Below are 27,559 nucleotides of genomic sequence, written 5' to 3' on the forward strand. Positions count from 1 at the left end.
TGTGATATTGCCATGCATGGCTAAAATGTCCTGGGTCCCACTGATAGAAATCACAGAGTCCCAGAATGATTAAGTTGGAAAAGACCACTGGAGGTCATCTAATCAGACAACTGCATCTTCAGTAGTTCACAGCTGTAGTTGCATGAATTCACCCTGTTCTTCCATTTTGGGATAAACTCAGCCCCAAATGAGTTATAGTACTTCTGGCACGCAAGGTAGGTGTCTTTTCTTCATCACTGCAGTTAACAGAATCACAATGTCTTTCTGGGCAATCAGTGATATTCCTTGTTCTCCCAGGCACCCCTGCTTTCTTCAGGTCTTTGCAAAGCTGTTGGTAAAATCCACTTTTATGAATGAATGCTTTTAAAAGCCATAGATAACAGCAGGGTTAAAGCACCCATTGAATCCTCGGATAGGCACTTGGAGGAAATATGCAAAATGTACCATAATCCCTGAACGGGATTATACCTTGGCAGTCTGACTCACAACAAATTTCCACCTTGATTATGCTGCACAAAAAGATCCAACCTGCTCTATTAATCTCAGAAAAACTCCCGAATACTCTAGCTGGGACAGGTCAGAATTAATTTTTATTACTTCTACAAATACAACTTCAAAACCTTTGCAGCCTTTCTGCCACCTACAAAATAATATGAAATAATCAACTGCAATTTTTCAAAAGCCATAGCTGTATTATCTTGAATTTAAACTTCAAATTAAAAGCTATTTTAATACTCAAAACTGTCAAAGCCCCAACATAAACTGCCCTTAAAGCACACAAACATCTGGTTGGGAATCAAAGTGGAAGGACACTCAGCTGGGGCCAAGAGGTCAGAACCAGTACCTTCACTGTGATTTCATTTTGGCAAGATCTATGTTAAAATTCTTAATGAAAACAAGTAAAAACTTCCTGAAGTACAAAAAAGAAATACAAAGTCAGGAGCCAGAAAACTAAAAGCTATGATGCTAAGAAAAGGGAAATCTCTAGAGAAGGAAGCCTGGAGAGGAGAGAAAGCTGTTGGGACTGCAGTGGGGAAGGACTTTGCAGGTAGCACCAAGAATAGACCCGACACCAAACACACTCAGAGGTGCTGTACAACAGCACACTGCACAGCCCACCAAAAAAAGGCAAGGGGTTCCAGGAGCCAGCTATTAACACCTCCCCTGAATCTGGGGCACAAACACACATATGAGCACTAACCATATCTGAGTGTCGCTGCTTTTCCTGCAAACTCTGTCAGGCAAACATCTGTCAGAACACCTCAGTTGTTTAATCACACAAAATGTTTCCTCTTCATTTTTGGCACCTTGTACTGACACAGTCTATGGCAAGATGTCTCTGTATCACGCTCTATCAGCATAAAGCAAAAGAAAAGCTGCTTATAAATAAAGGAGGCACAGTTTGAGCCTGATATTAGATTTTCATGTGCTTGCTAGCAGCCAAACATACATTACAGCAGAATAATGGCAAATAAAGCGTGAGCATATGCACGGTGCAGGAAAAGCACCCCTGAGCAGTTCTGCACCACACTTTAATTTCCTCAGACATTATCTCTCTAACGAACTGGGAGCGTGATGAATGATCTCCTTCCTCCACTCGGCCATGTTCAGACTGTTTCAGCTGCTCTCTGTTGTTTACTGGTTCTGGCCACCTGAATGTCAATTTTTTTCAAAGCAGCACTTATTCAATATTGATCTTAACACCAAGAAAAAAAACACAAAAAGAAAAAACAAAACAAAAAGGCAAAAAATAAACAACCAACTAACCAAAACCAAAGGAAGGGAGAAATGCATCCCCCCAAATTACTACTGCAGCTTTTCACCTGCAACTCAAGATATTCATTTGATAGATCATATATACTGAAGATCCTGCCAAATACCAGTTGCATGACTGTTACAGGGCAAGCTAACAGGAAAGCAGAGAACAATTCCCCCTGCTTCTACAACTCCTGTGCTGAATCCGAGACAGGAAACCACAGAATCTCAGTCTCAATAGCACTGCTAAAGGAAACAGCAGAAACACCCAACACCAAGTGGTTTCACTAACACACCATCAAGTTCTTCTTTTTAAAATAAGCAGAATTTAATCAGAGGTTGAAAGCAGGTAGGAAGAACTGGTTACAGACAAGGAGGTTGATTTGGTTTTCCAAGGAGCATCTCTCTGCTGAAGACTCCTTTTCCTAATGCCTGCCCACCCCAGTTACAATCACCACTACCAGAAATCAGCTCCAAAGTAACTGCAAAGCAAATTGATCACAGTACCTTCTTCCTCATTTATTGAAGCCCTACTAAAATCCAGAAAAACAGTGGGAGGGAATAAGCAGAAAACCATCAACAGGTCAAATTACCCTCATTGTTTAACACTTGCCTTTCCCCTAGCTTTTTGTACAAGCACCCTGCATCCTCAATGGCAAAGTATTAGGATTTTTGTTCCTTCTGGCTACACATTAGCTCTGCACATCTGTCACCAGAAATGCAAAGCACCAGGGAGCAGTGCTGACCCCATGTACCTGTGACTCCCAACCCACCTCTGCCCACCCTCCTGCACCCCACCAGCTCATTGCCCTTGCCCTACACACAGGCTTTTCTCTCCCAGGCTTGGATGCACTTGTCTCTCCAGTTGTTCCCCCATCTTCCCTTCACCTCTACATTCATCCAACATGCTTTTAACAAACCACTTGAGATCCTCACAGCCAGGCTGAATCTAAGGTTTGCTGATTCTTTCTGCATAAGATTTAAAGAACAGCCTTTCTATACCCAGCCAGACTCCGCAGCTCCCACCCAGGGACAGCTCATCGCACAACTCAATTACAGCACATTTCTCGACCTCTGCAAAGGAATCTTGTCCTGCTGATATCCACTCAGAGAGCTGAGGAGAAAGGTCCTTCTCCCAGCAGGAGATGCCAACTGCATCTCCGTCCATATATTCCTCCATTCCTACTTCTCTACCAAAGAAGGCTTTAGGTGCAGGGACCTTCCCATTTTTCCTGACTGCCACATCCCAATTCTGCTGGGAAGAGGTGAATGCCACCTGCAAGCCACCTACACCATTTGTAATCCAAAGCAAAACAACCAGCCTCTGAGCTTTCTTCCATACCAAGATCATCCATAAAGTTAAAGGAAAGCATCTGGAAAGCAGCTCCACTCCTTCTACAAAAACCCTTTCAAGAAAAAAGTGTCTGCAAGACCATCCAGCTCCAGGTCCCTGCTGATGTTGCCAATAGACATGGCTTCTCTGGGCTCTTCTGCATCAGCTGACACCTTTTTGAAGGTGAGACTGTCGCACACCTCGGAGCACCTTCCAAAAGCGATGGGAAGACCAGCTGGATCCCAAGACTTCACTGCTTTTTAACAGTAAAAAAAAAAGGCAAAGAACACTTGAAAAACATCTGCATTTCAGAGGGACCCTGACAGACAAGCCAGTTTTGAAGATGAGCATTACTTTTCACATGTCCCACTACTTTTTGGACCCTTGTGCTTTTTCTATTGCAGGGTGTTTCTGCAGACAGTAGGAAGATGGATGGACACAGCACACCCTGCACTGCCCAAGAACAGCCCAAACCACTCAAGTGTTGCTATTTCATCAGGGCTCCAGCAAAACTACTTATAAGCAATTCATAGCAACAGAGTCTTTTTCACCCAGGGATCTTAGAGGAATTTCCAGACCTAAAATGCTGCACTACTTCCCACTATTACCAGACATGAACTCGCCTAAGTCAGTGATACAAGAGGGTTTGTAAGCACTCCTTCCCTCCACGTATATCCTTCCCACAGCCAGCCTATTTCTTTCCCTCTCTTAGAAGGCCACCTGCTGCATGCACACAATGGGATAGAACTTTGGAAGTCCCCATCCTGGTAGATTTCTTAGGATGTGGCTGGTCTCCCACATTCAATAGCAGTGGCTGAACATGACCAGTTGCACACAGTGAACAGGAGGGTCTGAATCAGCCCAGAGGTCTGTTGAATCAACAGTCTGCTTAATTACATCAGGAAGGCTCATTTATTATTCTCTTTTCAAATATATCTTTTCCACTTTTGTGGGTTTTTTACCTTAAAAAGTTAGTATAACTGGGTTAACATCCATGAAGAATAGGCAGTTAGTTTTATGGATGAGATTAGCTAACAAGCTTGAACAGGTTTTATGTTTGACTATCAGCTGATCTGGGCGCATTAAGTCATTTACATGGTCTCTGCTGCAGACAGTCATTACCTCACCGCACACAATTCCTTGGAAATTATTTCCTCTTTTTTTTTTTTTAAAGTCATACTTGAAGTACCCCCTAATTATTTGTGGTCTGGCAGAAGCTGTAATACTAACCTATTAATGTTAATGAGAGAAATACAGCATGCACAAAAATTATCTGCCACTATGTGCACTGAAATGAAAGTGAGCATGATAACTTAAGCCTGAAAGACTGTTTTAACTCTAAACTTGAAAATAGAATTTGATGGTGCATGATTAAACCTCAAATTCTGCAATCAGGCGGGTGTTATTGGAGCAAGAGCATGTTAACTTTATAACAGCAGGAAGTTCTATGAAATCTTCCTTTAAAAAAAATCAAGCTAAAAATAAGCACTCACTGTAAAACACTGTTTTGCTCTCCTTCTACAAACCTTTATGATTTACTTTTGAGTCAATAACTCACTAAAATTAACAAGATGAAATTATGTTTTGACAAGTTCCAGTGCTGATGAACAGATTTTTGTATCACGAATCCAGCTTCACCTCATTTTTCCACCATGGCTGACAGTCAAGACATGAATCATTCATTCCTTCTGGCCTTTGTGTATTTTATCAAATGCTACAAGGAACAACTAACTTCAATTCCCTCAAGTGATTTTATAAAATGCCAAACTTAATGTTCTTTCATATTTAATTTTATTAAAGTTATATAGGAAAGAAAACATCCGTCTAGCCAAGCTCAACCATTTTGATCATATATTACCATCAGACCAACCTTACCAAAACAGACCTAGTATACATAATCCTGCCACTCGGCATACATATAAAATACACCACTGAATAAGCTTTCTATCATTCCTTGGTAGTGTAAAAGGCTGTCTTCTGCATGTGGCTTGGGCCTCATCTCAGCAAACAGATGGGTGTGATGCCTAAACCTCATTTAGGATAAATAAAGAAGCTTATTTGTCCCTAGAGCCAAGGAGTTGAAGCAATCACAACAGACCCGGAGACATGTGAGTAGCACATGTCCAAAACTTAGTGGAATCCACACAGAGGAGCTTTGCAAAGCTTCTGAAAGAGGCTTAACAACCAGGACAGCAGCCAGAGGACTCCCAAAAGAGGCAGACCTGAGACTCCAAGGGGAGAAAAAGCAAGGACCGTTTCTAGCTTGAACACCAATTAGAAAGGATGAGCAAAGAAACTGTTCCCCTAGACAATTCTCTCTTGTATTATCTCCAGCTTCATTGCCAGTCTCCCCTCCTTGGCCAAACAGGTCAGAGGACCCCAGATTTTGGGTAAGTGGTCAAAAAAGAAGTCATTCTCTTTGGACAGAAGTCAGATACCTGCAGGCTTCTCGTTTCTCCCAGAAAACCGGAGCTGTCAGGATGCCAGCAAGCTCCTTCCACACAACAAAACTCCAGGGAAAAAACACACACACCAGATCTTCATCATAACCACTGACAGAGGCAAATCTTGAGTAACTCTACCAAAGTCAGTGGGCCTGCAGCAGAGAACATGATCCCTGTGATAATACACCAAATCCATAAAGCCTCCATTTTCTTGTAGAGACTGGATGTTTTCCATTTAAAGTGTTTAAATGCAGCACCTGAGGTACTCTCTCTGCTGAAGTCAGCAACGACAGTAAGTTCCACCAGCTCCTGTACCCTACAAGGACATCATCCAAGGTCAGGCAGCGTGTGGGGACTCGAAGGACACCTCCTCCTCCTCCCCAAAAGTGAGCATCTCCTCCTCTTGTGCCTCTACCAGGAACAGCACCTACTGGAGCCACCCGAGAGTCAAAGAGGCTGCTCTATTTGCAGCTGTAAACATTTTATTTATTCTGAAAATTCAACCAACACAGCTGTGAGATCTGAAATACGACTCGGTGGAGTTCGCCTCTTACTGCAGGCAATCACATTTATTATAATAAAGAACTATAAATAAATAATGAGGTTGCTTAACAGGGACACGGGTAACCTGTCTAGACAATTGCAGCGGTGACGTACTCTGCACTGGAATGCCCTCCCCATTAACAATAAGTCTTGATTAAAAGTATTATTTTATTTTAAAGCGAGGCAATGGTTGCTCATTTAAAAATACCAAAGCCTGCTTCTCAGCACTGTCAGCATGCACCCAGCAAACTTAGCTAGTAACACCTTACTCTCTGGCAAGCCTTCACCATAGCAGACTCTTAGAAAGATCAGGGAAACACTCCAGCATGCAGAATTTTTCATAATTTACTGCCATAAAAAAATCAAATTCTCCTATTTGGAGCAGCAAAGGATACTGCGCCATCAACAGGCTGCTGTACCCACGGCTCAATAGCACCCTGTGACCACCACCTGGATGTCACAGTGGTGCTTTGTGGAGGGGAGAACCCCTCTTCCCCTTCCCTGGCATTTCACTGTCTGCTTAATGGAGAAAAGCAATGGCCAAACTAATAGCTGGGATATGTGACCTTAATTAATTAGCAGACCTAGTGGAAAATGCCAGCTCTGCACTGTCACTGCCTGCTTTCAAGGACCCTCTGCCTGCGTCAGCAGCACAGAGACGCTGGGTCCATTAATGTTTGCTCCAGGGTAAGGACATATGATGCAAGGGTGGCTTTAGCAACCTGCTACCAGAGAGGCAAGGTGTGAGACAAAGGAGTAACCTCCCGTGAATCCCTTTGTGGTGAAAGTCTTCCCTCTCCATAAACCTCTGTGACGGGCCCTAGGAGAAACTCACCAAGAACAAAGCTAAGGTCAGCTGGAAGGGATGCAGAGAGCAAGCAGATGGCTGCCTGCCACCTCACCAATCAGCAAAATCATTCACTTCAACTGCCTCATGAAATATTTCCTCACTTCTTCCTCTCTCACTCTAGCTGCTCTCTTTCATCTACACACTGTGTCCGTTTGGGTTACAAGACCCATTTAGCGCATAGTGGGGAACAGCTGGGAAAGCAAACAAACTAACAGACCAGTACCTTCCCCAATGACTCCAAAATCCCAGGGGCAGCTGCAACAGCACTCTGGGAATAACACACACACACAAAAATTCTTTTTCTATAGAAATATCCCCTGTCCTCAAACAGGCCCGCAGTTACAATCAATTTCAATAATAAACTTTATCAATAGACTTTATCAACTGCTCTTCAGGAAAAGATCTCCCTTCATTCCCTACGACATTCCTCTGCCCTTGGAGGAAAATCCCAGTGTCTTGGACTTTATAGAAGTAAATTCTGCAAGCAGTAGCAGTTCTACTAATGTTTGGAGAGAGACCACGAGGAGCTTGACCAAGGATTTGACACACATCTGGCTCACAGGACAGATGTGTGTTCACATGGGCACAGTTTCATCAGTCTGGTCCTAATGCTGCCCAAAAATCTTGTGCATCACAGATAAGAAAACCACAATCACAGCTGCCTGTTGGGATTTCCATGTTTATTTCCACAGGTCATATTAGGGAATGAAATATAGTGTAGTTTTGCAACTAAAAAAAAGTACTATTATTGTTATCACCTCTAAACCATTAAGTCATGTCCAGATGCTGGGTTAAGCATATTTTGAATACCTGTAATAAATAAAAAAATCAAATCCCAAATAAGCTACATTTTTTCAGGGGACATGACCTTACCGACTTCAGCTCCTCAAGGACCACAGGCAGCCTTGCAATTTAAATCCGAATTCTCCCTCTAATTTCCCACCTTTTTTTTGTTAAGCTCAAGTTCCTTCAGTATCCACCTCACGTTGGATTTATAATGCTAATCAAACTTCTCCAGGTAGAGTTTATAAATTAATCCTGGGTAAAATAAATACATCAGCCAATCTTGGTGCAAACATTCCTGCCTCTGATTGAGCTGAATTCCAGGATTGTGTGGCATGCATTTCAAAAGGGTGAAGTGGCAGGAAAGATGCACGTCCCCACAGCGTATTTGCATCAATGTGACCTCAAAGCCACAATGCCTGGGCAGGTGGCAGGATGAGACTCCGTAGTTATTATGCAAAGGTACAATTTGCTTTGCCTCCTTACCCAGGCAGTGAGCTCTGGGTGCACGGTGCTTGCTGGTGGCAGGACCAGAGGGTTTGGCTCTGAACCCCCTGGGATGACCTGAGTGCACAGCCCCACACCCAGGGGCACAAACCACACCCTCTGAGGCTCCTTGGATCCTCTGAGATATTTATACAAAAGTGCCCACAACACAAGTTGTACTTTCCTGTTTTATGCTAACTACAGGCACCTATAAGAGGCAATCAATAGTTAGTCTGTGCCATACCCTAAGAACCCTAAAATGTTAAGTGCAGGAACCATCACAGACAAGACATTACGGCATTTATACAGGCTGAACTCCTACAACAAAAGCTATTTATACACTAACTCTGAAGAGCTGAAGTGTTCATCTGCTAACAAAATTGGCTGGGTGTTTCAACAGGACCCAGGGCCAGAAGTATGAGCAGCTCTGCTGCCCAGTGTCAGAGGTAGCTCTACACTGAGCTCCCAGTGCAACCAGTGCGAAGAAAATGCATGAAAGCTACATCTCAGCATTCATGCATGAGGAATATAAAGGCAGCAGGGGTATCCCAACCTACTGGGATGAAGAAATTAAGAAATTTCTAACCTTGAAATCATCTCAGTTATACCTGTTTTGCTGCAGTGCTAATGCCAGGTTGACCAGCTTGCCATACAAAACCCACAGGCAGAGAAGAGGGCACAGATGGACGCACCCATGTCCATCAGCCAAGGTGAGACCCTTCTCACTCACCCACCTGAGAGCCAGAGAAACAAAGGCTCCTCTGCCCACATCCCTGACACCCACGGCAGCCCACACCTGCCGTGACACTGGCACCAAGCTTCCTTCTCAGCTGTGCCAGGCACACAGTCTTGATTAGTTGCCATCAATGCCCTCATTTATCATTCTTTAAAGAGAGTTAAGTGTGTATTACATATCTGATAGGTTTTAGTTAAGCAGACGCAACTTGTTGGTGTAATGGGTACAGTTTGAAGAGAAGTACTAAGTACATCCCTCCTTAAATGAAAACACAGTGGTCCAAATCTCTGCCTTCAATCCCACAGTGAAATTCCCTCTCTTCCACTATGGACACAATATGATTGCCAATTAAAAAGTGAAAGAAGAACTCAGTGCAATAGTAAAGCAATTAAACAGGAAAAAAGTCATGAGAGCAGGATGAACACAGTCTACTGGGGAAGAAAAAAAAAAGAAATTAGTCCTTTTAAAGCAACACTAAAAACCTGCAGGTACCGGATTTGATTTTAAAAAAATGTTAGCAATGATACATATGCTCAGTTGAATTGCCAAGCAGAATTAGTTTAGAAGGAAAAAAAAAAAGTTTAAAAAATACACTTAGGAAGCAATAATATCGTTCTGGTTTATGTACTGCCACTGCCGCACAGTGCTGCGCTTCCGAACGCTTCAGAGATCACAAAATGCTCTCCCATCGCCAAAATGAAGCCCAGCAAATTGCTAATGATAACAGTTAAGGCAAGACGTGGAAATCCAGTTCTAAAAATGAAGAATGTCAGAAACTGCATGCTGGTTTAACAGCCCTAACCAGGCAGCCAAGTGCTGCTCACAGGCTCGCCCTCCCAGCAGACTGCTCCGGAGAGCTGGGGCAAATCAGGAACTACTAATTACGAGTGTCTAAGGAGGATGCAGTGACATTTCTTTGTACGGATGGAGCACTTTGTGGGTATTACACTGGCTTTTAACCTCTCATCCCATCATACAATGCCAATGAGTTTTGTGGTCCAAGCATTAACCCTGTGGAAAAGAGCTGACACTGCAAAATCTCAGCTCTTACCACTAAAGCTAACCGGATCCTGTTCTTCAACCAATTTAAGACAGAGCTAATGTGGGGCATGAATTATCTCTGTTCCTGGCAGGCCACCTTTCCAGGGAATAAGGTTGTTCATGCAATCAACAGGATGAGCACCGTTGTCTCTAACAGGGAGGAGCTGGGCCATGGAAGCATCACCCCTGCCAAGTCCAGAGCACACGCCATGGGGAGTGTGCAGATTTCAGCTCTGCAGCAGCCAGACCGGGCAGCACTGAAGATCAAGCCAAGATCAGACCTGGCAGCACCCCAGGGCACAGCATCTACTTTGACATTTTCAATACCCTGTGGATGCCTCCAGGAGCAAGCCACGGATGAGCTGCTGAAGGCACAACAGCCAGTACAATCTCCTTCCCAAGGTGGTTTAGACTCCCTGCAACCTTGCTGCTAACTCCCGGAAAATTCTGATTTCAACACAAAACTGAAGTCCTCTAATGTTACCTCTTCTAAAATCTTACCCTGTGCTCACGAATTAAAGTAACGTTGTAAATCCAAGGGAATGAAAGGGTTACATGATCTGTGTGTTACACAGGTCTTAAGCTCTTCAAATGTCTGGTCAGCTGTTAAGAAGGGAGGTCTGACCTGAATTAGCTAAAAATTCCTACACCTTTTAGAAAGCTTTACCAGTAAACTCACCTATCGATCAGAGCACTGACCCTTTCAAGCTTGCACAAACCGGGAATTTCAATATTTTCTGCAGGTATCAAGAAGAAAACTCCAAACCAAGACCAAGCCTTAACAATCCCAAATAATGTTCTTTTTAAATATGCTATTAAATCATTGCTATTAAAATACTGACAGCAAAGCACTTTCAGGTATCCTGTGGGCATCTCCAGCACCAGCCACTGCAGAAACAAATATGCCTCGAAAACAAAGACAACTGAGGAGCTTTGGGGCACCCAACTGCATGAGCTTATCCCTTAAGCCAAATTTTGTTCTGAGACTCTAAGATACACAAATTTAATGGGATTTACTTCATCCTCTAAATCTCAGGTTAATTTCATTTTGACAGCATTTCATTTTGACAATTTAAAACCCACGACAGAGCGCTACGACAACCTTCAGACAAACTCGCTCTCAACTCACACAGCTGAGAGCAAGGAAACACAAAGCCCTGCTGGTCATAAACCTCTGCTCAGCCAACAACACCCAGCAAGATGCAGGTAGCTCAATTCAGGGCAATAATTGCCACCTCAAGTTGGAAAAGGTGCAGCACACAACTCTCTCATTGGGTCAGACACAGAAACAGGCAGCCAACTGCAACAAGCAGGGCTTGTTCTCAGGGAAAACGTGGTGTTTCAAAAGCAAAACAGAGGCAACAGCTTCCGCTCACAGGCTGCGGTTAAAGCAGACACGATTTGATTTTTAAACCCACACCTATATATAGTTACGGTGAGTGAAAATGTCTGTTGATACTTGTGTTATGCAAAAGTTGCTCCAATTATTAACTACAGCTCTACAGCCTACGGTGCCTTCTCCAAAGAACCTGCAGGAACATCTCCACCACCATTAACAGAAACACCACCCTCGATCTCGAGGGGACCGGCTCTTTTCCATCCGGGAGCAGGAGGCTGCCCCACAGCAGGAGCTGGAGCCCTGCACCCTGTGATGCTACAGGAAGGAGACACGAGCTTGCAGCAGGAATGTCCTGCTCCAGCTCCATCAGTCTCTGTCTCCACCTGCACCTGCAGCAGGAAAGGAAATAAGCACATCAACCCACTGCTGCCACCAATCTTCTGGACTTTAATTAAGTGGAAAGAAAAAGGCTAAAACTCTACAGGGAAAAGCTGCCTGTTGGTTTGCCTCTTAAACCGAGTCATTCCTCCAGCACCAGCCTGTCCCCTCCAAATTGCTTTTATATCTTGCTGTACAAAATGTCTTTTTGTTCTCTGGGAGGTTGGAGGGACATCTCATAGGAACGATGACCGGATTTTGCAATAGGTGGTTGTGAAGGTTGGTGTTAAATTTGACACTGTAGCTCCAAAGTAATTGTGACTAACCACTAAATCAGCATGTGTAATGGATTCCTCCGAACATTTATAGCTAGCAGTTCCATTATGCTCTAATCTGGAAAACATCTAAACGACTCTCCGCAAAAATTAGAGTGGAACATAAATGTCTTGATAAAAACAAGATTCCAGAGATACTCCATTTAACCACAGTGACTTCTAAAACATAATGTCTAGTCCAATAACATCCATTAGAGTGCAGTCATTTGCTATTTGATTTTTAAACCCATGCTTCAAGACATCAATCTAGAGAGTGTCAAGTCTATGTGAAAGGTGAAACAATCAAGAACAAACCTCTAGGACGGTGTTGGGACCTGCAAGGAGGAGTGAGGGGTAAACAAAGAAGCTGAGGAGCACCAAGAGGCTGCCTGGCAGCTGTGGAGGGAAGCTGCCTCTCCCTGCTGCCAAAGGGCAAGCTCAAAGTCACCCTGTGCTCCTGCATGCTCATCCCTGAACATCATTTGAATCAAAACTCTTCAGTCCACAGTAAAACACCACACTGTAAGAAGTGTCTGTCCTTGTTCAGCTTCATCCTCTCCCTAAATCCATAATTTCCAATCTCTGAAAGTCTGGAGATGAAATAGCTCCTGAGGGAGAAGCACCATGTTAGAGATCCTGGCTGTCCTCTCTTGTCTAGAAAATGATGCCAGAAAGTCTTTATGCAATCAAAACCCACAATAAAAATAACAAAATTAGCTAAGATTACAAGAAGCAAAAGAGGGAAGCGTTACTGATTCATTCCATCTTCCTGGAAAAACCTGAACTGTGGTTAAGTGGAGGACAAGTTGAAATTTTCCATTAGTGGGGGAAAAAAAAAGCTTGTTTAAAGAGACAAGGGAAGAAATCCCTCAGGTTAGTGTTCAAGTACAGCAACAATAAATTTTATCACAAAATCTCTGCTAGGCAGATACTCACCCTGCTCCCAGCCCAAGGAGCAGTGGAGCTTGCAAAAAGGCTGCTCTTGTTTAACACAAAAAATGTGCAAAAAATAAAAGCCAGCATGAGAATTCCAATCTTCAAGCAGTGAGGGAACAGACAACTTTTTGACATTGCTCCCAGCAAATTGTCCTCCAGTCTCCTTGCCTGGGGGACACCCACAGAGGGGGAGCAGGCGGTAAGGGGAGAGCTGGCTGGGCTGTGTGTGCACCAGGGGATGCGACTGCTGTGGGTGACCCCAAAGAGCTCGACAGCACTCACAGCCTGGAGTGATCTCAGCTCACTCTGGGCCAGCGACACCGGCGTCAGTCTAGACCAGGGACTTAAAAACGCTTCACCACTACACTTCCCTGAGTTGTACTGTGCACTCCCACACCACAACTAAGGATCAAAGCCAAGTGATGCAATAAGCGACTGCAGCACATCCCAGCCCTGGTACCTGCATTGAAGTGAAGGCTTTTGCTTTTGTCCTTAACAGAAAGGGATGTTTCATCTCAGCTGCTCAAGCAAGATGAAAAACAAATTGTAAAATAAAAGGATGTTGTCCACATGAGCTAAAAAGCCTGTGTTCTGCTCCCCACTTCCCCAAACATCCAAGATTGACTCCCACCAGCTAGCACACTGCAGATGTTAGGATCAGTTACACTAGCACAGGTCATGCCCTTGGGACACAACATATTCTTCAGCATCTAAATTCTACAATAACCTAAATCCCAAAGAAAGCACATCTCCCAAGTCCTGCAAGAGAGCCCAACACAAATTTCCACAAATACTAAAAGGCAATGACATCTAGCAGCCCAGAACTGCAATTCCTGCCTTTATATCGCATCCCAGATGCCTGCTTCCCTTTTCCATAGAAAATTAAGTCAGTCCTCTGCCACAACTGAAATGATAACTGCACTGTAAAAGATACAGCCCTAGGCAGGCAAGCTACCTGTAAATGCTCATGTGCCCAATGACTTCTCCCTCACCCATGTTAGGAGGGAGGAGGTGTGGTTCTCACCCCAAAGCTGTCCTCAATAAGGAAACAGGTTCTAGGGAAGCTGAATATGCAGAAGTGAAAGTCACAGGAAAGCAGTTTGGTAACACCTGCTGCCAAAAAAGAGCAACTTGCTTCACAGACTGTGTTAGCTTCTCTCAATGATCAAATTTCAGCCTGAGTATCCATCATCATGAGATGCCAGATGTCAGGTTTAACCAACCTAACCTCCATTATAAACAACTGCTCCAAGTAACTGGGACTCCAGCATGTACTGAGACATACAAATATCCTTAAAAAGATCTTTTAATCACAGGAGTAAAGAGACCAGAATATCACTTATCTTGATAGACCATTATATAAGACATTAAATATTTTTAGTGTAAGGGAAAAAATAAAATATGATACTGCACTTCATACCCGTAACTCTTCCATGAATACATAAGTTTATTGCAGGAAGCAATTCACCTTCATGACTTCAGGTGATACATGAAGAAAAGCAGAAGCAAAAATGTCCTGAGAATTCCAGAAAAATAACATAACCTGATGGTAAAAGCAAAACCAACCCTTTAGACAAGAAACAAGAGAGCCTTAGATTCCTTAAAAAAGCCCATAATTGCAGTTCCAAAGTACAGTTAATTTGCAACATTTAATAAACAAGTTGCCGTCAGCCTTAAACCTCAATTTCCAGACTCGGCTGTACCTGAGAGAGCAGCAGGATGGGCTGAGCACACAATCAAATCCTCCAGCACGACTGCTGAGCCACCGCGGCCGAGCCAGAGAATCTGCTTATATATTTTACAAATAACCGGATCCTTCCCTAATCCAGGCTCTGAGAAATTTTTATCTCACCATGAGCTCAGCTATTCTTAAGTCCTTTCTGTGTTTTTTTCTCCGTGCCGCCTGATACAGTGACCAATTTTATAAAAGGGATTGGCTGATGGGAGGTCCGGATTCAGGTCAAATGGAGTCGGCCTTTTTGGTGTTCTCTTCCAGACGCTGGTGGAAAAGAGGCCTAAAACTCCCCTTTTCTCCTACACCCTCAAATCAAACCTGCCCAGGAAAGGCATCTCTTCCTGCAGAGGCCTAGTGGTGACACAAAGTCTGAAAAAGCTGCTACTTCTGGTCCTTCAGGTCCTAATCCAAAACTGATATACCAGCCAGGATGGACATCATCACATGGACACATCAACTTATCCAAGTTGCTCCCTAGGTCTTTGGGTCCTGCAGCAGGGAATCTCAACTTTCACTTGTCTCAGCAAGTCTCTAGACCCTGCACCCTCCACTTATCTTGGTGCACACACAGCTACAGCACTGGCCAGTTCCAAGTCGTAAGAAAAGGAGAATTACAGCAGGAGAAAGCTGCCATCCCAAACAAGAGCAAAGACACATGGAATCCCAACTCTGCAGAGCACAAAATTTGACCACCCCAGAGTAACAAAAGGTGCTCACGCCATTACTGACCCCTATTCTGCAAAGAACTGAGCAATACATCTAAACACTTTAAGTCTATGCTTAAGCAATATATTTAAGTACTTTTGTTCACACAACAGTCCTGGCTTGACAAGACAGAGTTTGTGTGCCTCTTAAACCTAGTGATGCACAACCTCCTTCTGATCCCTTCTCCAAAAATACCAGCACTGTTCTGCTACATGCCTTCACTTAAAGGTCCTAATAAATAAATTTAAAAATACTTAGGGAATATTTTTTCTAAAGCTGTATTGTACCAAACCCTAGGTCCAATGCACTCAGCTATGCTTGCAAACAAGGATAGTTACTCACACACTTTTGTCCTTGGAAGCAACAAAAGAACACAGTAATTCCAAAACACAGGGCAGTGCCCACACGTTTCCTGTGCAACATTTTCTGTTGACTGTATTTCTAGAAAAATTGCAATTTCTTCTTGCATGTGGTAGCATGTTAAATATGCCACAAAATACTGGGTGATAAAGGAGCTTGCAGAACTGTTCCCCAGTCAAAACTCATCCCTAGCCATTGCCCTCTTGTTCCACTGTTCTGCATCACTGCTAGCAAGCTGCAATCTCCAAACTCCAGCAGGTATTATCAGCACTACCCCATAAATCTAACTCAGTGAGGAGGTTGTCTCTATCCATAAAATTCTGAGAGTGCTCATATTCCAACCCAGAATACTGCTGACATCCAAAACGCAACTAAGCAGCATGGAAAGTGAGCTGGCTCATCTCAGGAGAAGCAGCTGCAGGTGCAACTACTCTTTTCATTTGTTTTCTACCTCTCCTCTGGAAATGGAGATGAAAAAAGGCATTTATAACTCTACTTCGCAAAATGTATTAGTTATGTTCAAGAACACGGGCTCACCTGGGGTCTATCTGACCTGTTTCAGAAACAGGAGTGGTTTAAATGGCTATACAGGATAGTTTTGCAAACAAATAGTGTTTAAGAGATATAAGGAACTGAAGCTTATCTTGGGGCTCTGCTACCATTGTGCCTTCTGATGCTCTTGTCCCCTCCACATTGAGCAGCTACAGCCTTAACAGGCACCCACTGCAACCAGACAAAGCAACAGCTTAAAGCACAGCAGCAGTGTTTCATTCCTACTGACTTTGGTCAGGACATCTGGTGTCAGATACCCAAAGTCTCCTAGTCAGGAGGGCAAGTCCCAGCTTTTCTCACTACACCCTTCCATGAGCCAGAGCACCAGGCTCACAGACACACCTTTAGGGCTTGCTTAGACCATACTTTATGACAACTGTACCAGGCTTTAGATCTTCCCAAGTTGTTCCTTCCAAAGGGTAAGGTCATACACTGCTTTGGACATGAAAAAGGGTGAACATTAGATCATGCAACAGCTCTGGCCTGGAAGCACCAAGAAGTGTGACCGCACACCAGTAGGTACATGGTTTGAAAACTTTCCTCTTCCCTTCCCAGGAAGGGAACAAACACCACAGCCCCCACAGGACACCAGTATGTGGCAGTGTACATGGCAGGCTGGAGTCACCTGTCAGTACAGCACATTCAATTTATATTTATACACTACAGCTTCCCAAAATTCAAACTAAACACTTAGAAATATTTCCAGTGCCTCTACCTAGGACTAGTCACACACAGGCAGCAGAGCTACTACATGCAGTCAGGCCAGCAAATCCAACATCCTTTATGCTACATACACATGGAAAGACATCCTCATGCAAAGAGTTGAATTACATAGACAAGGCTGAGATGAAATGACAGGTATGGTGATGCTCATCCCAAGTGTAAAGTCCTGGCTTCTCAAATCCCACTTGCATGTTTATCTGCCACTTTTCTCTCACACAGATCAGAGTCAAGCATACAGACCCCAGCAGCAGCCTGCCACTTGAAAGACAAAAAATGACCTTTATAGTTGGATTTATTTGAAAGCAAAAACTCTACTTCACATTTTATTGACCTAAAGATTTAAAGTTATTGGAAATCATCAAAATAAATAAACCAACCTATACAAGTTTCAGCTAAAGATGAACAGTTAGGAAAAGAGAAAATGTAATGGGGAGACCACGCCAACACAGGCTTTTTCTCTTAATTAAAGACTGACATGCAGCACACAAAAATTAAAGGAGTTAAAGATTAATTTATGCCATTTATGTTTTTGCAAGTCACTCAGCTACCATCAGGCAGGCGCGTCCTGTTGTGCCTGACATTTCCTTGAGCGCTTTTGTCTTCTCCCTTCCCCGTGCTACCACTGTACTGATTAGATCCAACTTCCCCACAGAAACACAAACAGCTCTGTGAAAGGCAGAAGCCATGCAGACATCTTCCTCACTTTCTACAGCTGGTGGAATCAGTTCCAGGAGGAACGAAACCCGCCGCTCTCCTGGGAGCTTTGCACGGACAGATGCCTCCTCCCACCTCCAGGCCCAGTTAAATCCTACATGGGAAGGATGTAGCAGCATCCTCATTATCAAGAGGAGTTAACTGCTGACAAAAAATAGGAGAAAGTTAGTACCTGGCAGGATTTGCTCAAGCAGGATACAAGCACATTCCCAATAACTTCCTCTGGACCCGCAACAAAAAAAAAACTTGCAACCTCAGAACGGCTTGGGATCGCTCCAGGGAATAACTTTCCCACAGGCAAAAGGAAATGCTCTCTCCTCAGTTACCCTGAAAAAGCAACTTTCAAAAGCAGCTTCTCCGGCTCTGACCAAGGAAACATTGTTTTGCTTAACAGGGGGGTTAAAACTGTTGCTTTACTCTGAACCCAAGGAAGGCTGGAGAAAATAATCAGTGGCAGACTGTGCTTTAGTCACTTTATTTGGGCATTTGCTGAAGGATCCCACAGTTCAAAGAGCAGTTTGAATGAGTAGATTCCCACTGCTGGGAGCCTTGCAATGTTTTAACTTAGCCAATACAAAATGGAGTAAAGGCAGAATTGATCTTCCAGCTACTTGGACCTCTAAGAGCATCAAAACTTCATAGTCCTTTTGATTATGGGAAATTAGGAGCACTTGCTACAAGTATCTCATGAAAGGCATACTCTTCTTCATGCCTTTATGGAGATGTGCAAAATCATTTATGCTGCAAGATTATCTCCCTCGTAGCTGCATATATTTAGTTACATCAAAAGTTTGGCTCCCTCAGAGCTGGATAAGCAGCTGCGAACCAAGAAGTAACATGATTTGAGTCTCAACCCTAATGGATCTTATGACTTATAGGCCTCTAAAGACTAATGATTTTCTTCAAGACTAAATAAATGGAGATTTCACTCAAAGCTGTATATAATAGCTTAAATGGATTCTGTCTTTAAAAGCATGAACAGCTGAGAAAGATGGTTAGAGTCAGAGAAAAAGAAAATAGGCTGGTCCTAATTGCTACTCATTCAAAAACATTATCTTGTTACACACATATATACACTATCCACCCAGAGATACAGGAGTGGATGGAAAAGGCTACAGCGAGTTAAGTGTTTACCACTAGACTTTCTATTTCAACAACAACAGCCCCACTGATGTTAAACAGAGGTCCAATGAAAACATACTGAACGAGTTATACATTTGCTGTTTACATCAACACTATGAACTCGAACACAAAAGAATAGATTGCTTTGGCTTTTTAGTCTCACATTAGCAAACGCAATTATCTTTCATTAATTTTACAGAGTGTTCACAGTGGAAATTAAATCATTTCTTCACGTCTAAGAAAAACTTTACTGTTTTAATTATTCATAAATACCAAAGTCTCCTACTTATTACTCATCACAAATGTGATTTGTTTCAATAACGCCTGAATAATTTGGTGCTACCCTATTAGTCCCAGAACACAATGTACAATTGCCAGCATCAGCAAGTAAATCATAAACAATAATCCATGCTTGCTCTTCAGTGCCAGCTGCCAAGGAAGAAGAGGAGGAGGAAGGCAGGAATGACACTTCCTCCCCACCCCAGTCACTGTGCTGCCTTCATCCTCCCACAGAAAAACACTGCCCCACATCTCCTGTCCTGGTCGGCTTTGCTTCCATCCAAGATGCTGCAAACACAGACAGGCACTGCTCAGGCAAGCATTCCATCCCCAAACTGGGAACTAGCAACCAGGCTCCCAAGGGAGGAAGGCAGTGGCTGGGGATGCTCCATCGCTTCGCTTCCCTGCAGATTTACATCCAGGCAGGCAGCTGTCCAGCAATGGGAATTAACTGATTGAGAAGGGAAAGGGAAATTAATCCTCACAAGTATGTAAGGAGCCTACATGGGTAATTCCAGAAAAGGCTGAGTCTTGGCCACAGTAATCCCTGCAGAGCGAAACAAAGCCCAGGCGCCATTTCTGCAGCAAAGTGGTTAAATAAGGAATTACCCAGAGTTTTGAGTCCTGGCTGCTGACTGCTTGGCAGATTGAGCCTTACGGGAGGGGAAGAGAGGGCTGGAAAGTTACTACAGCTGAATCTGCTGTAGTTACAGATTTTTGTACTGTTTCTTCCGTCATTTAAAAAAACCCCCAAACTGACCTTATCACAAAAATCTCTTCAAGTTGCACAAAAGTACAAATACATATACATATTTTTCCATAGTAAAGTCAAGAAAACATCAGTACCTTTGACACAATTCTCTCCTCCTTACACTAAACCAGTGCTCACAGGGGCAGACAGCCCCTGCCAGGTCCCAGGTGGGTTCCATCCAGCCCAGCAGTCCTGCCCTTGGCACAGCTCCCAGAGACATCCTGAAAACCGCCACACTTACCCAAAACCCATGTCTTCTCAAAAAGATCCATTCCCACTTCCCATTTTCAGCCACATATTAATTATTTTTGCTTTCTGGCAAGTTATGTGAGCTGATTTGGGCTGACACTGTACAGAAATGCTGCCTTTATTATTACGGTTGTGGAGAAAGTAAATTAATGCAAAGGATTGCACACAGAGGCCTAATCCATTTGAGGTAAATCAATGCATTGCACATTTAAATTGCTCTGCTTTCCTTCAGAAAAGTACATTCAAGTGATTCATTAGGCACTGAACTGTTCACAGAAACAGACCAATTCTCTTAGGCATGCCAGTGCATCTCTGCTAGTTAAATTTAAAAAGCAATCAAATCTACTAATAAGTCCTTTTTGCCGACATTTACATCAGTAGAGAACATGATTCCTGACAATTCAGATTAAATAAATGAGGCACAAATTAATCTCAGCTAATATGCCTCAGAACCGACCCTCGACTTGTTAAACTTAAAAATCTGTCTTTTAATAAAAATAACTTATTGGTGATACCTGACTTCCAAGTGTCTTTGATAACCTTTACTAAAGGTTATAAAGTTATCAAGAAGGATCACAGGGCACAATCTGTGCCTATTTTAATACAGTCGAAGTATGTATTTATAGTTTAGTTTAAATATTTACAAATGCCAAAAGAAAAGTTAGCAGAAAGGCACCTTTTCAATAAAAAGTAATTGTGTCCTAGTATAACAACACCATGCCACAGTGTTCAAATTCCCACTCTCTCCTCTAGGGAGGACCAACTCAGGTAACATATGGAATAAACAATTCAAGGAATAATGCCTGTGCCTCATATCTTGCTCTACTGCAATCACTGGGATTTATTTTTGCAATAATTAATGACTTCTCTCTACTCACAAAAAAAATTTAAAGTAAAAGGCAGTAGGAAACATATACTTCTAAATAACTAAAAGTCAATTTGCACTTTATTAAAGATTTAGAGAAGAGTTGAAGAGACCTAATATGGAAAATGATTTTTTTAATCCCTTTAAGAAGTCCACCACTTTATCTGCAAAACCAGCAATACCAATTTAGAGAGCTTTACAAGTCCTATAGTCCAAACTTGAAAAAACCCATGAACTTAAGTTTATAACCAAACCTTTCAAGGTCAGGCCCTGTAATGGGATTTGGTCAAGGAAACACTTGTACTTATGAAAATAATCCCCTGCCCTTCCCCTCAAAGCCCCTTTTTCACTCTGGAGGCTGTCCCACCGCTCCCAGAGCCCCAAAAGCAGAGCCAGCTTTCGTCCCACCAGCTGCCAGGAGGGGAATTTCAGCTGCTGCAGGTGCACGTTTGTGGGTGGTGAGGCAATATTCACTGCACATCTCATCCTGCAGCCGCAGCAGCCACCACACCAAAACGAGCAGGGTCATTAGGAAATCTCGCTGATAAATGAAGCAGCTCGGAGTCGCTCAGGCCTGGCGGCATCTCTGCAAACGCTCCATTTTGGGGTTTTTTTGCTGGTTTTTGGCTTTATAATTGTTGCAGAGTTTTTCCCCAGGAGTTTCAGTGATGCATATTTCAAGAGCAGGCAGGCAGGCACCCTCTTGGTGCTCTGGCCAGGACCCAAATTACAGCAGGCCACCCCATCTGCTCGCTCACAGCCTCCAGCTCAGCCAGGCTGGTCCCCTTTCTCCCTGAGCAGTTCCCCCCCAGCCAGGCTTCACCCTGCAAAGTCGGGGGACTCCATCCTTGGAAATGGTGTCTGCTCCACCAGCTCCAGAGGTTTTAAATTGTCCACCTCTTGCCAAAGCTTATATTATCCACCCCAAGTCTTGGGGCACTCTACAGCACCTTTCCTGCCTACAAGGGGTTTAGTGATAATTCACAGGGCTTAACTGTTCCCCAAATTCCACCACTACAGGTGAAACAATGGAGCTCATCCGCTTGCACAGCTATATATCACCTTTGCAATAAGGAGAAGCACACTCAACAGCTGCTAAGAGCCAAACCCCACAAGTGATTTTTCTCTCCCTGGCAGCGTTATGTGACAGCTTTCCCTCTGCGCACCAAAGCAGCTTACTGGGAAAACTCAGGCACAGGTCCCAGCCTGCTCCAGAATGATCCACACTCACTCCAGGGATGGTGGCAGGACTTGCTGCAGCAAAGCTGCCTTCTTCCTGGGGCTCTGGCTGGCACACTGGGGTGGATGTGGTGGGTTGACCTCAGCTGGACACCGGGTGCCCACCAAGCTGCTCTATCGCTCCCCTCCTCAGCAGGACACGGCAGGGAGAAAATGGACTCAATCATGGATCAAGATAAAGGCAGTTTAAGAAAGCAAAAGCACAGGCCACGCGTAGAAATGAAGGAAAACTAAAGATTCATTCTCTGCTTTCCACCAGCAGATGATGTCCAGCCACTTCCTGGGAAGCAGGGCTTCAGGACACCTAATGGTTACTCCGCAACACAAACATCTTAACAACAAATGCCCCGCTCATCCTGCTTTCTCTTAGCTTTTACTGCTGAGCAGACATCCTATGGCTTGGAATATCCCTTTGGTCACTTGAGGTCAGCTCTCCTGGCTATGTCCCCTTCCAAGATCTTGCCCACCCCCAAGCTACTGGTCGGGGGGAATGTTGGAGAGAGTCTTGGAGCTATGGGAGCCCTGCTCAGCAGTAGCCAAAACACAGGTGTGTTATCAACACCTTTCTAGCTACCAACACACAGCACTGCAAGGGCTGCTGTGGGGAAAACTGACCCCATCTCAGTCAGACCCAGTACCACAAACCTCAGAGTAGGTGAGATTTGCAGACACAAATCCCACTACACTTCCAAAAGCTTGAGGATTAATCTGTTCAGTCAACAGAGACACACACAGTAAACACTTCCAGTTTGCTGGAAAATGTTTTAATGCACCTTTTTTTTAGGTTTTCATAAGACGCAGCTTGGAAGTGTTTAACTAACATGCAGGGACAAGACAAGAATGCCCATGTATCACCTGCGGCTTCTGCCCTACATCACAACAACCTAGTGCCAGCATCGGGCCTCCCAAAAGCCAGCAGGCACCATCCCTGGTCCTGGTCCAACAGGCTCGTACCAGCAGCATGAAGTTTCTTCCAATCTCAGACTTTCTGGCTCCAGAGGAAGTTCTGCAAGCTTGTTCTCCTCTCAACAGAGAACATCTCTTTCCTCTAACGCTAGCCAGGAGGAACAGGAACACCAAATACAGCCTCACCTTTACCCATAAGCACTTCTCTCACCCAACGAGGCTACGAAGCCATGACACCACTTAAGAATGTCAGTATCTGTATTTACTCCCATGTCTCGTTACATTTTCCTGTCTAACGTCGAGGCCTTTTGTTTCTTGCAATAGTGCCACTGGATTTACTGCTATAGACAACTTCAGTAGATACTTCCCATAATAATTAGCCAGAGCTGAGAGAAATCTCAGTTCTGTGATGCTCTAATGCACAGTTACTTTGGATGCTGCCTCCGTTCAGTGTGCCAAAAGCTTTGAGGCTTCCACAATCAATCAAGTGACCCAAGTCAGTCACTCACAACCAGGAAAAGGCACATTTCTCCTTTCTCACCACTGATGCCAAGAAGCTGAGACAATCCCCTCCTTTCTGCCACCACCATCAGCCCATTCCATCAACCTCCCAAGCAGCAAATCCAAAGCACTGAAAGCATCAACTGTGCCTGCACCTTCCCCCTTCCCTCTCCTGCAATTTCTGGATGCCACAGTGGTGAGCAGGGCTGGTGGAGCAGGAGACAAGCAGGAACTGGGGCACACAGAATATGCACCCTGATGGGACCCAAGAAGGAAAAACCAAAAATCTCTCTCCCCACCCAGAGAACCATGTTCCTCTGAGGGAATGAAGAGCCAAAGGAGGTAAGGGAGCTCTATTTATCTGCTTACTACTCATTGAGGATCACAGACCACCACTACAAAAGAAAGTTAGTTTTGGGAACCTATATGCTCACAGACAGGAAAGCACCACTGTGTTAAATCCAGAACAAAACATATCACAACAGCCATTCTGAGTATTTCTACTGCTTCAAGAATTTGCCCTCCAAACCTGCAACTCCCAAAGAAAACAGAGGCAGGCTGCTGATGGAATTAAGAGCAGAGACTGGAAGATGACTGCTGCAGGCAGCAAGGTTCTCCATGGGCACACCCTCCAGGCTGATCCCAGCAGATCCCACCACAGCAATGCTCTGTACCTGGTGCTGAGCATTAAAAGGTCCAGAATGGGGTTTTCTTCAGACTAATAAAGACTCAATTTTTAAACAAAAGGCCGTTAAAGAACAGCCCAGGTAACCAGCAATCTGACAAATAGATTCTTCGTGCCTGAAAAGACAAACATCTGTGCAAAGTAATCACACAGAGATGCAAGCTAAAAAGTTTTCCAGTCTCATTTGGCTATTCCCAAACAAGCTACACAGCCCCAAGACAGTAACTAGAGACTGCATTATGCAGATGCCAAGCAGTTCAAATCACTCTTATAAAAGGTCTCACTTTTTAACCATCTTAACTATAAATCCAGGAATTCCCACCCTTGTCAAGCCAAGCTTCACTTGAGGAAGTCATCCTCTGCTCCTGCTCCCTGTCCTGACAATGGTCCCCAAATGGGCCTTGTACTCCTCCAAGTTGCTCCCCCTTCCCGCAGGATTTGCACACCAGGGCTGTGACATTCCTTCCCTTCCCACCAGCACCTATGACCCAGGATGGTCAGGCCTCCCCACCAAAAAAACCTCAGGACAGGAATAGCCAGGCTGGCCTCGCCCTGAGCCAGAAAGGCTCCGCTGCTCAGACACCCTCATCCCACATCGACTGCTGCTCTGAAAGCAGCTTTTATCTGCCCAGAAGGGGCTTATATTTGCGTCTGTTACTGGCACTAGGAAGAGGTACCAATTAACTAGTTGTCAGCTGAATGCTGCTAAATCAAGAACACAAAATAAAATTAAAGACAACGTATTAAAATGGGCAGGAAGACTTGAAAGGACTGTTGTTCATTTAAGAACTTCTCTTCCTGTATTTTTAAACATTTAGAAGTTGCAGTCCAAATAATTGCTTGTCAAGACAATTTTTTTGGAGAATAACCGGAGCTATTCAGCAAGCTGTGTAATTAGGTTATTAAAAATATAATACCATCTTGAAGCCTTTCAGAGAGTGGACCTCTACCTAACACAAAATCATCACAGCTCCATTTTCCTCCCTCTCTCCTGGCTTCGATCCCAAGTCACAAGTCCTAGGGACCTCTAAGAAGCTGGCTGTGACAACATACATTGTTTGTTGGACAAGGAATCATCACTCAAGTCCTGAGCAGGTACGTGCACTGCTTCCATTTCAACTCAGAAAAGCATGCTTGGTATCCAACAGGGGAAAACCAATACAAAACCTACAGACAAAAACCCAGCTTTCCAAGCCTGGTATTCCCTTCTGCCTCAGGTGGTGAGTTCAGCACAAGGAGTCTCCTGTTTTTCTGGAGGGCACAGCTAAGCCCAAGCACAGACAGTCCTGTCTCTGGGGAAGGAAGGGAATCCCTGCCCCACAGCTACAGCTCTGCAGGTCAGGCCCATCTCTGGGGGAAGAGAAACACAGATCACTGCAAACTGTACAGAAAAACAGAGCACATGTTTTGCAATTTCCATTTCTGCTGACAAACAACATATTTACAGGACAGGTAAAATAAACTCAGCTGTAAGGCTGAGCAGCCTGAAACAAGGAAGCTAATAGACCCAGAGGAAAGGAACTGGTTCCTGATGTTTGCAAATGGGATGTCACAAAAATGAGACAATTAAAATTAAAAGTGGTAAGGAAGACAAAAGAGCAGGAATCACAACAGCCAAGTCTGATAAAGAGCTGCTCCTTGGGTACAGGACGATAATGACGCTAAACATTTTTCTACTAGATGGCAGTGTAGTGTCACACTATATAAAAGGAATTCTAGAAAGAAATTGCTTTGTATTTCAAGTAAATCTGTGCTTAGACTTGACTTCAGAGAGCATGATATATAACAGTAGTCTCTTTGTAAGGGGACCTGCCATTAGTCTCACAGTGCAATAGGAGTGATACTCTAGTTTCTAATTTCCCAGCGAAAGAACATGAAAAGACACTAAAACCCTGAGCAGTTCTGCTACACGGTACAGCTGCGTGCACAGCCATGGATGAGCTACTGAGGCTGTTACAACTGAAGGTAGGCTGTGATCAAACAGCTCCGGGAATGGAGGAAGCAGGTCCTCACTGCTCGGGGGAAGAAGCCAGCTGGGCTTTTAAAAGGTAGGGGCAGCGTTTAGGCAATCCCCTGGCTATGGTCAGGGGAGGTTGGCAACTTCGGCAACAAAGAAAGGTGCAAGGATGAAGAGAGCAGCGCCACTAAAATTCAAAATGCAAACACAAAATAATCAAGGTTAGGGCTGAAGGACAGTGCAAATATTTGCAGGTAACAGCCATAACAGTAACCTTTACTTTGCAAAGCCGCCATTCTCATAAGCCAAACTTCAGATGCAAGAAGATACTGTGGCTCACCAACACTCCCAAAACCAACACTAATTCCTGGCGTACGCAGGAGCTGCAGGAGCTCAGTACAGCCAGGTGATCTGCCAGAGATGGAAAAGCTCCGGGGGAAGCTCGCAGGCATCCGGAGCACCCTCGCTCCTGCAAGAGCCGCTCCGGGGGTCCCCGAGCCGTGGGGCTGCCAGGCCTGTTCCTTTGTCACTGCGTTCGTACCCCCCGGGCTGTCCCCACCAGCGGCCACCACCGCGACAGCCAGCGGGACATCCCTTACATCACCGCACTGGCGGCGGCGCGGGGCAGGTTTCGTCCGCTCTGCAGAGCTCGGGGTTCGCTGCGCCCACCGCGGTGGCCCCGGGCCGGTGCGGCTCCGGGAGCCCTCGCTGCACCCTCGCCGTGCATCCCGTTTCGTGCCGGGGTCCTCGGGACTCACCGGGCTCTCCCCTCCCTCCTCCCGCCGCCGCCGCCACCGCAGCATCCCCGCCACGGCTGCGCCCCGCAGCTCCACCGCCCGTCCCGGGGAGAGACCGGGGTGCACGGGGAGCCCCGCGGGGCACGTCCTCACCTGGAGGGCCGGAGCCGCACCTCCTTCTTGCTGTCCACCACGGAGGGCACGCAGTTGGTGAGCTCGGTCCAGTCGGCGTGCAGCCCGCAGCTCCAGCCGGTGGAGAAGCGGGAGAAGAGCCAGGTCTCCCGCTTGCCGGGCCGGTGGCAGGTGCACTTCTTCTGCCCGGCGCGGCACTCGCAGGGCTGCTCCAGCTGGATGTTGCGGACCAGGTGCCGCCCGAAGGTGGTTCCGCCCGTCTTCTGGATGTGCAGGAACACGATCAGGTCGTCCCCCTTGATGTTGAAGTCCACCCGCCGCAGCAAGTCGTCGGCGGAGAAATTGAAGCGGGGAACGAAACGCGCCGGCGTCTCGTCCTCCGCCCGGTACGGGTCGGCGGCGGCGGCGG

General features: G+C 44.9%; 1 protein-coding gene across 1 annotated transcript in view; it reads right to left on the bottom strand.

The window, feature by feature from the left end:
- Nucleotides 1–27,559, bottom strand: part of HS6ST2 (heparan sulfate 6-O-sulfotransferase 2) — a 127,931-nt gene that overhangs the window by 99,325 nt on the left and 1,047 nt on the right. Inside the window, exon 2 of the mRNA XM_027687131.1 lies at nucleotides 27,172–27,558. Within this exon, the coding sequence (XP_027542932.1) occupies nucleotides 27,172–27,558 (387 nt within the window). The remainder of the gene's footprint in view (nucleotides 1–27,171; nucleotide 27,559) is intronic.

The sequence above is a fragment of the Neopelma chrysocephalum genome, unplaced genomic scaffold (assembly GCF_003984885.1).
Source record: "Neopelma chrysocephalum unplaced genomic scaffold, ASM398488v2 Primary Assembly neopelma1_73b, whole genome shotgun sequence".
NCBI lineage: Eukaryota > Metazoa > Chordata > Aves > Passeriformes > Pipridae > Neopelma > Neopelma chrysocephalum.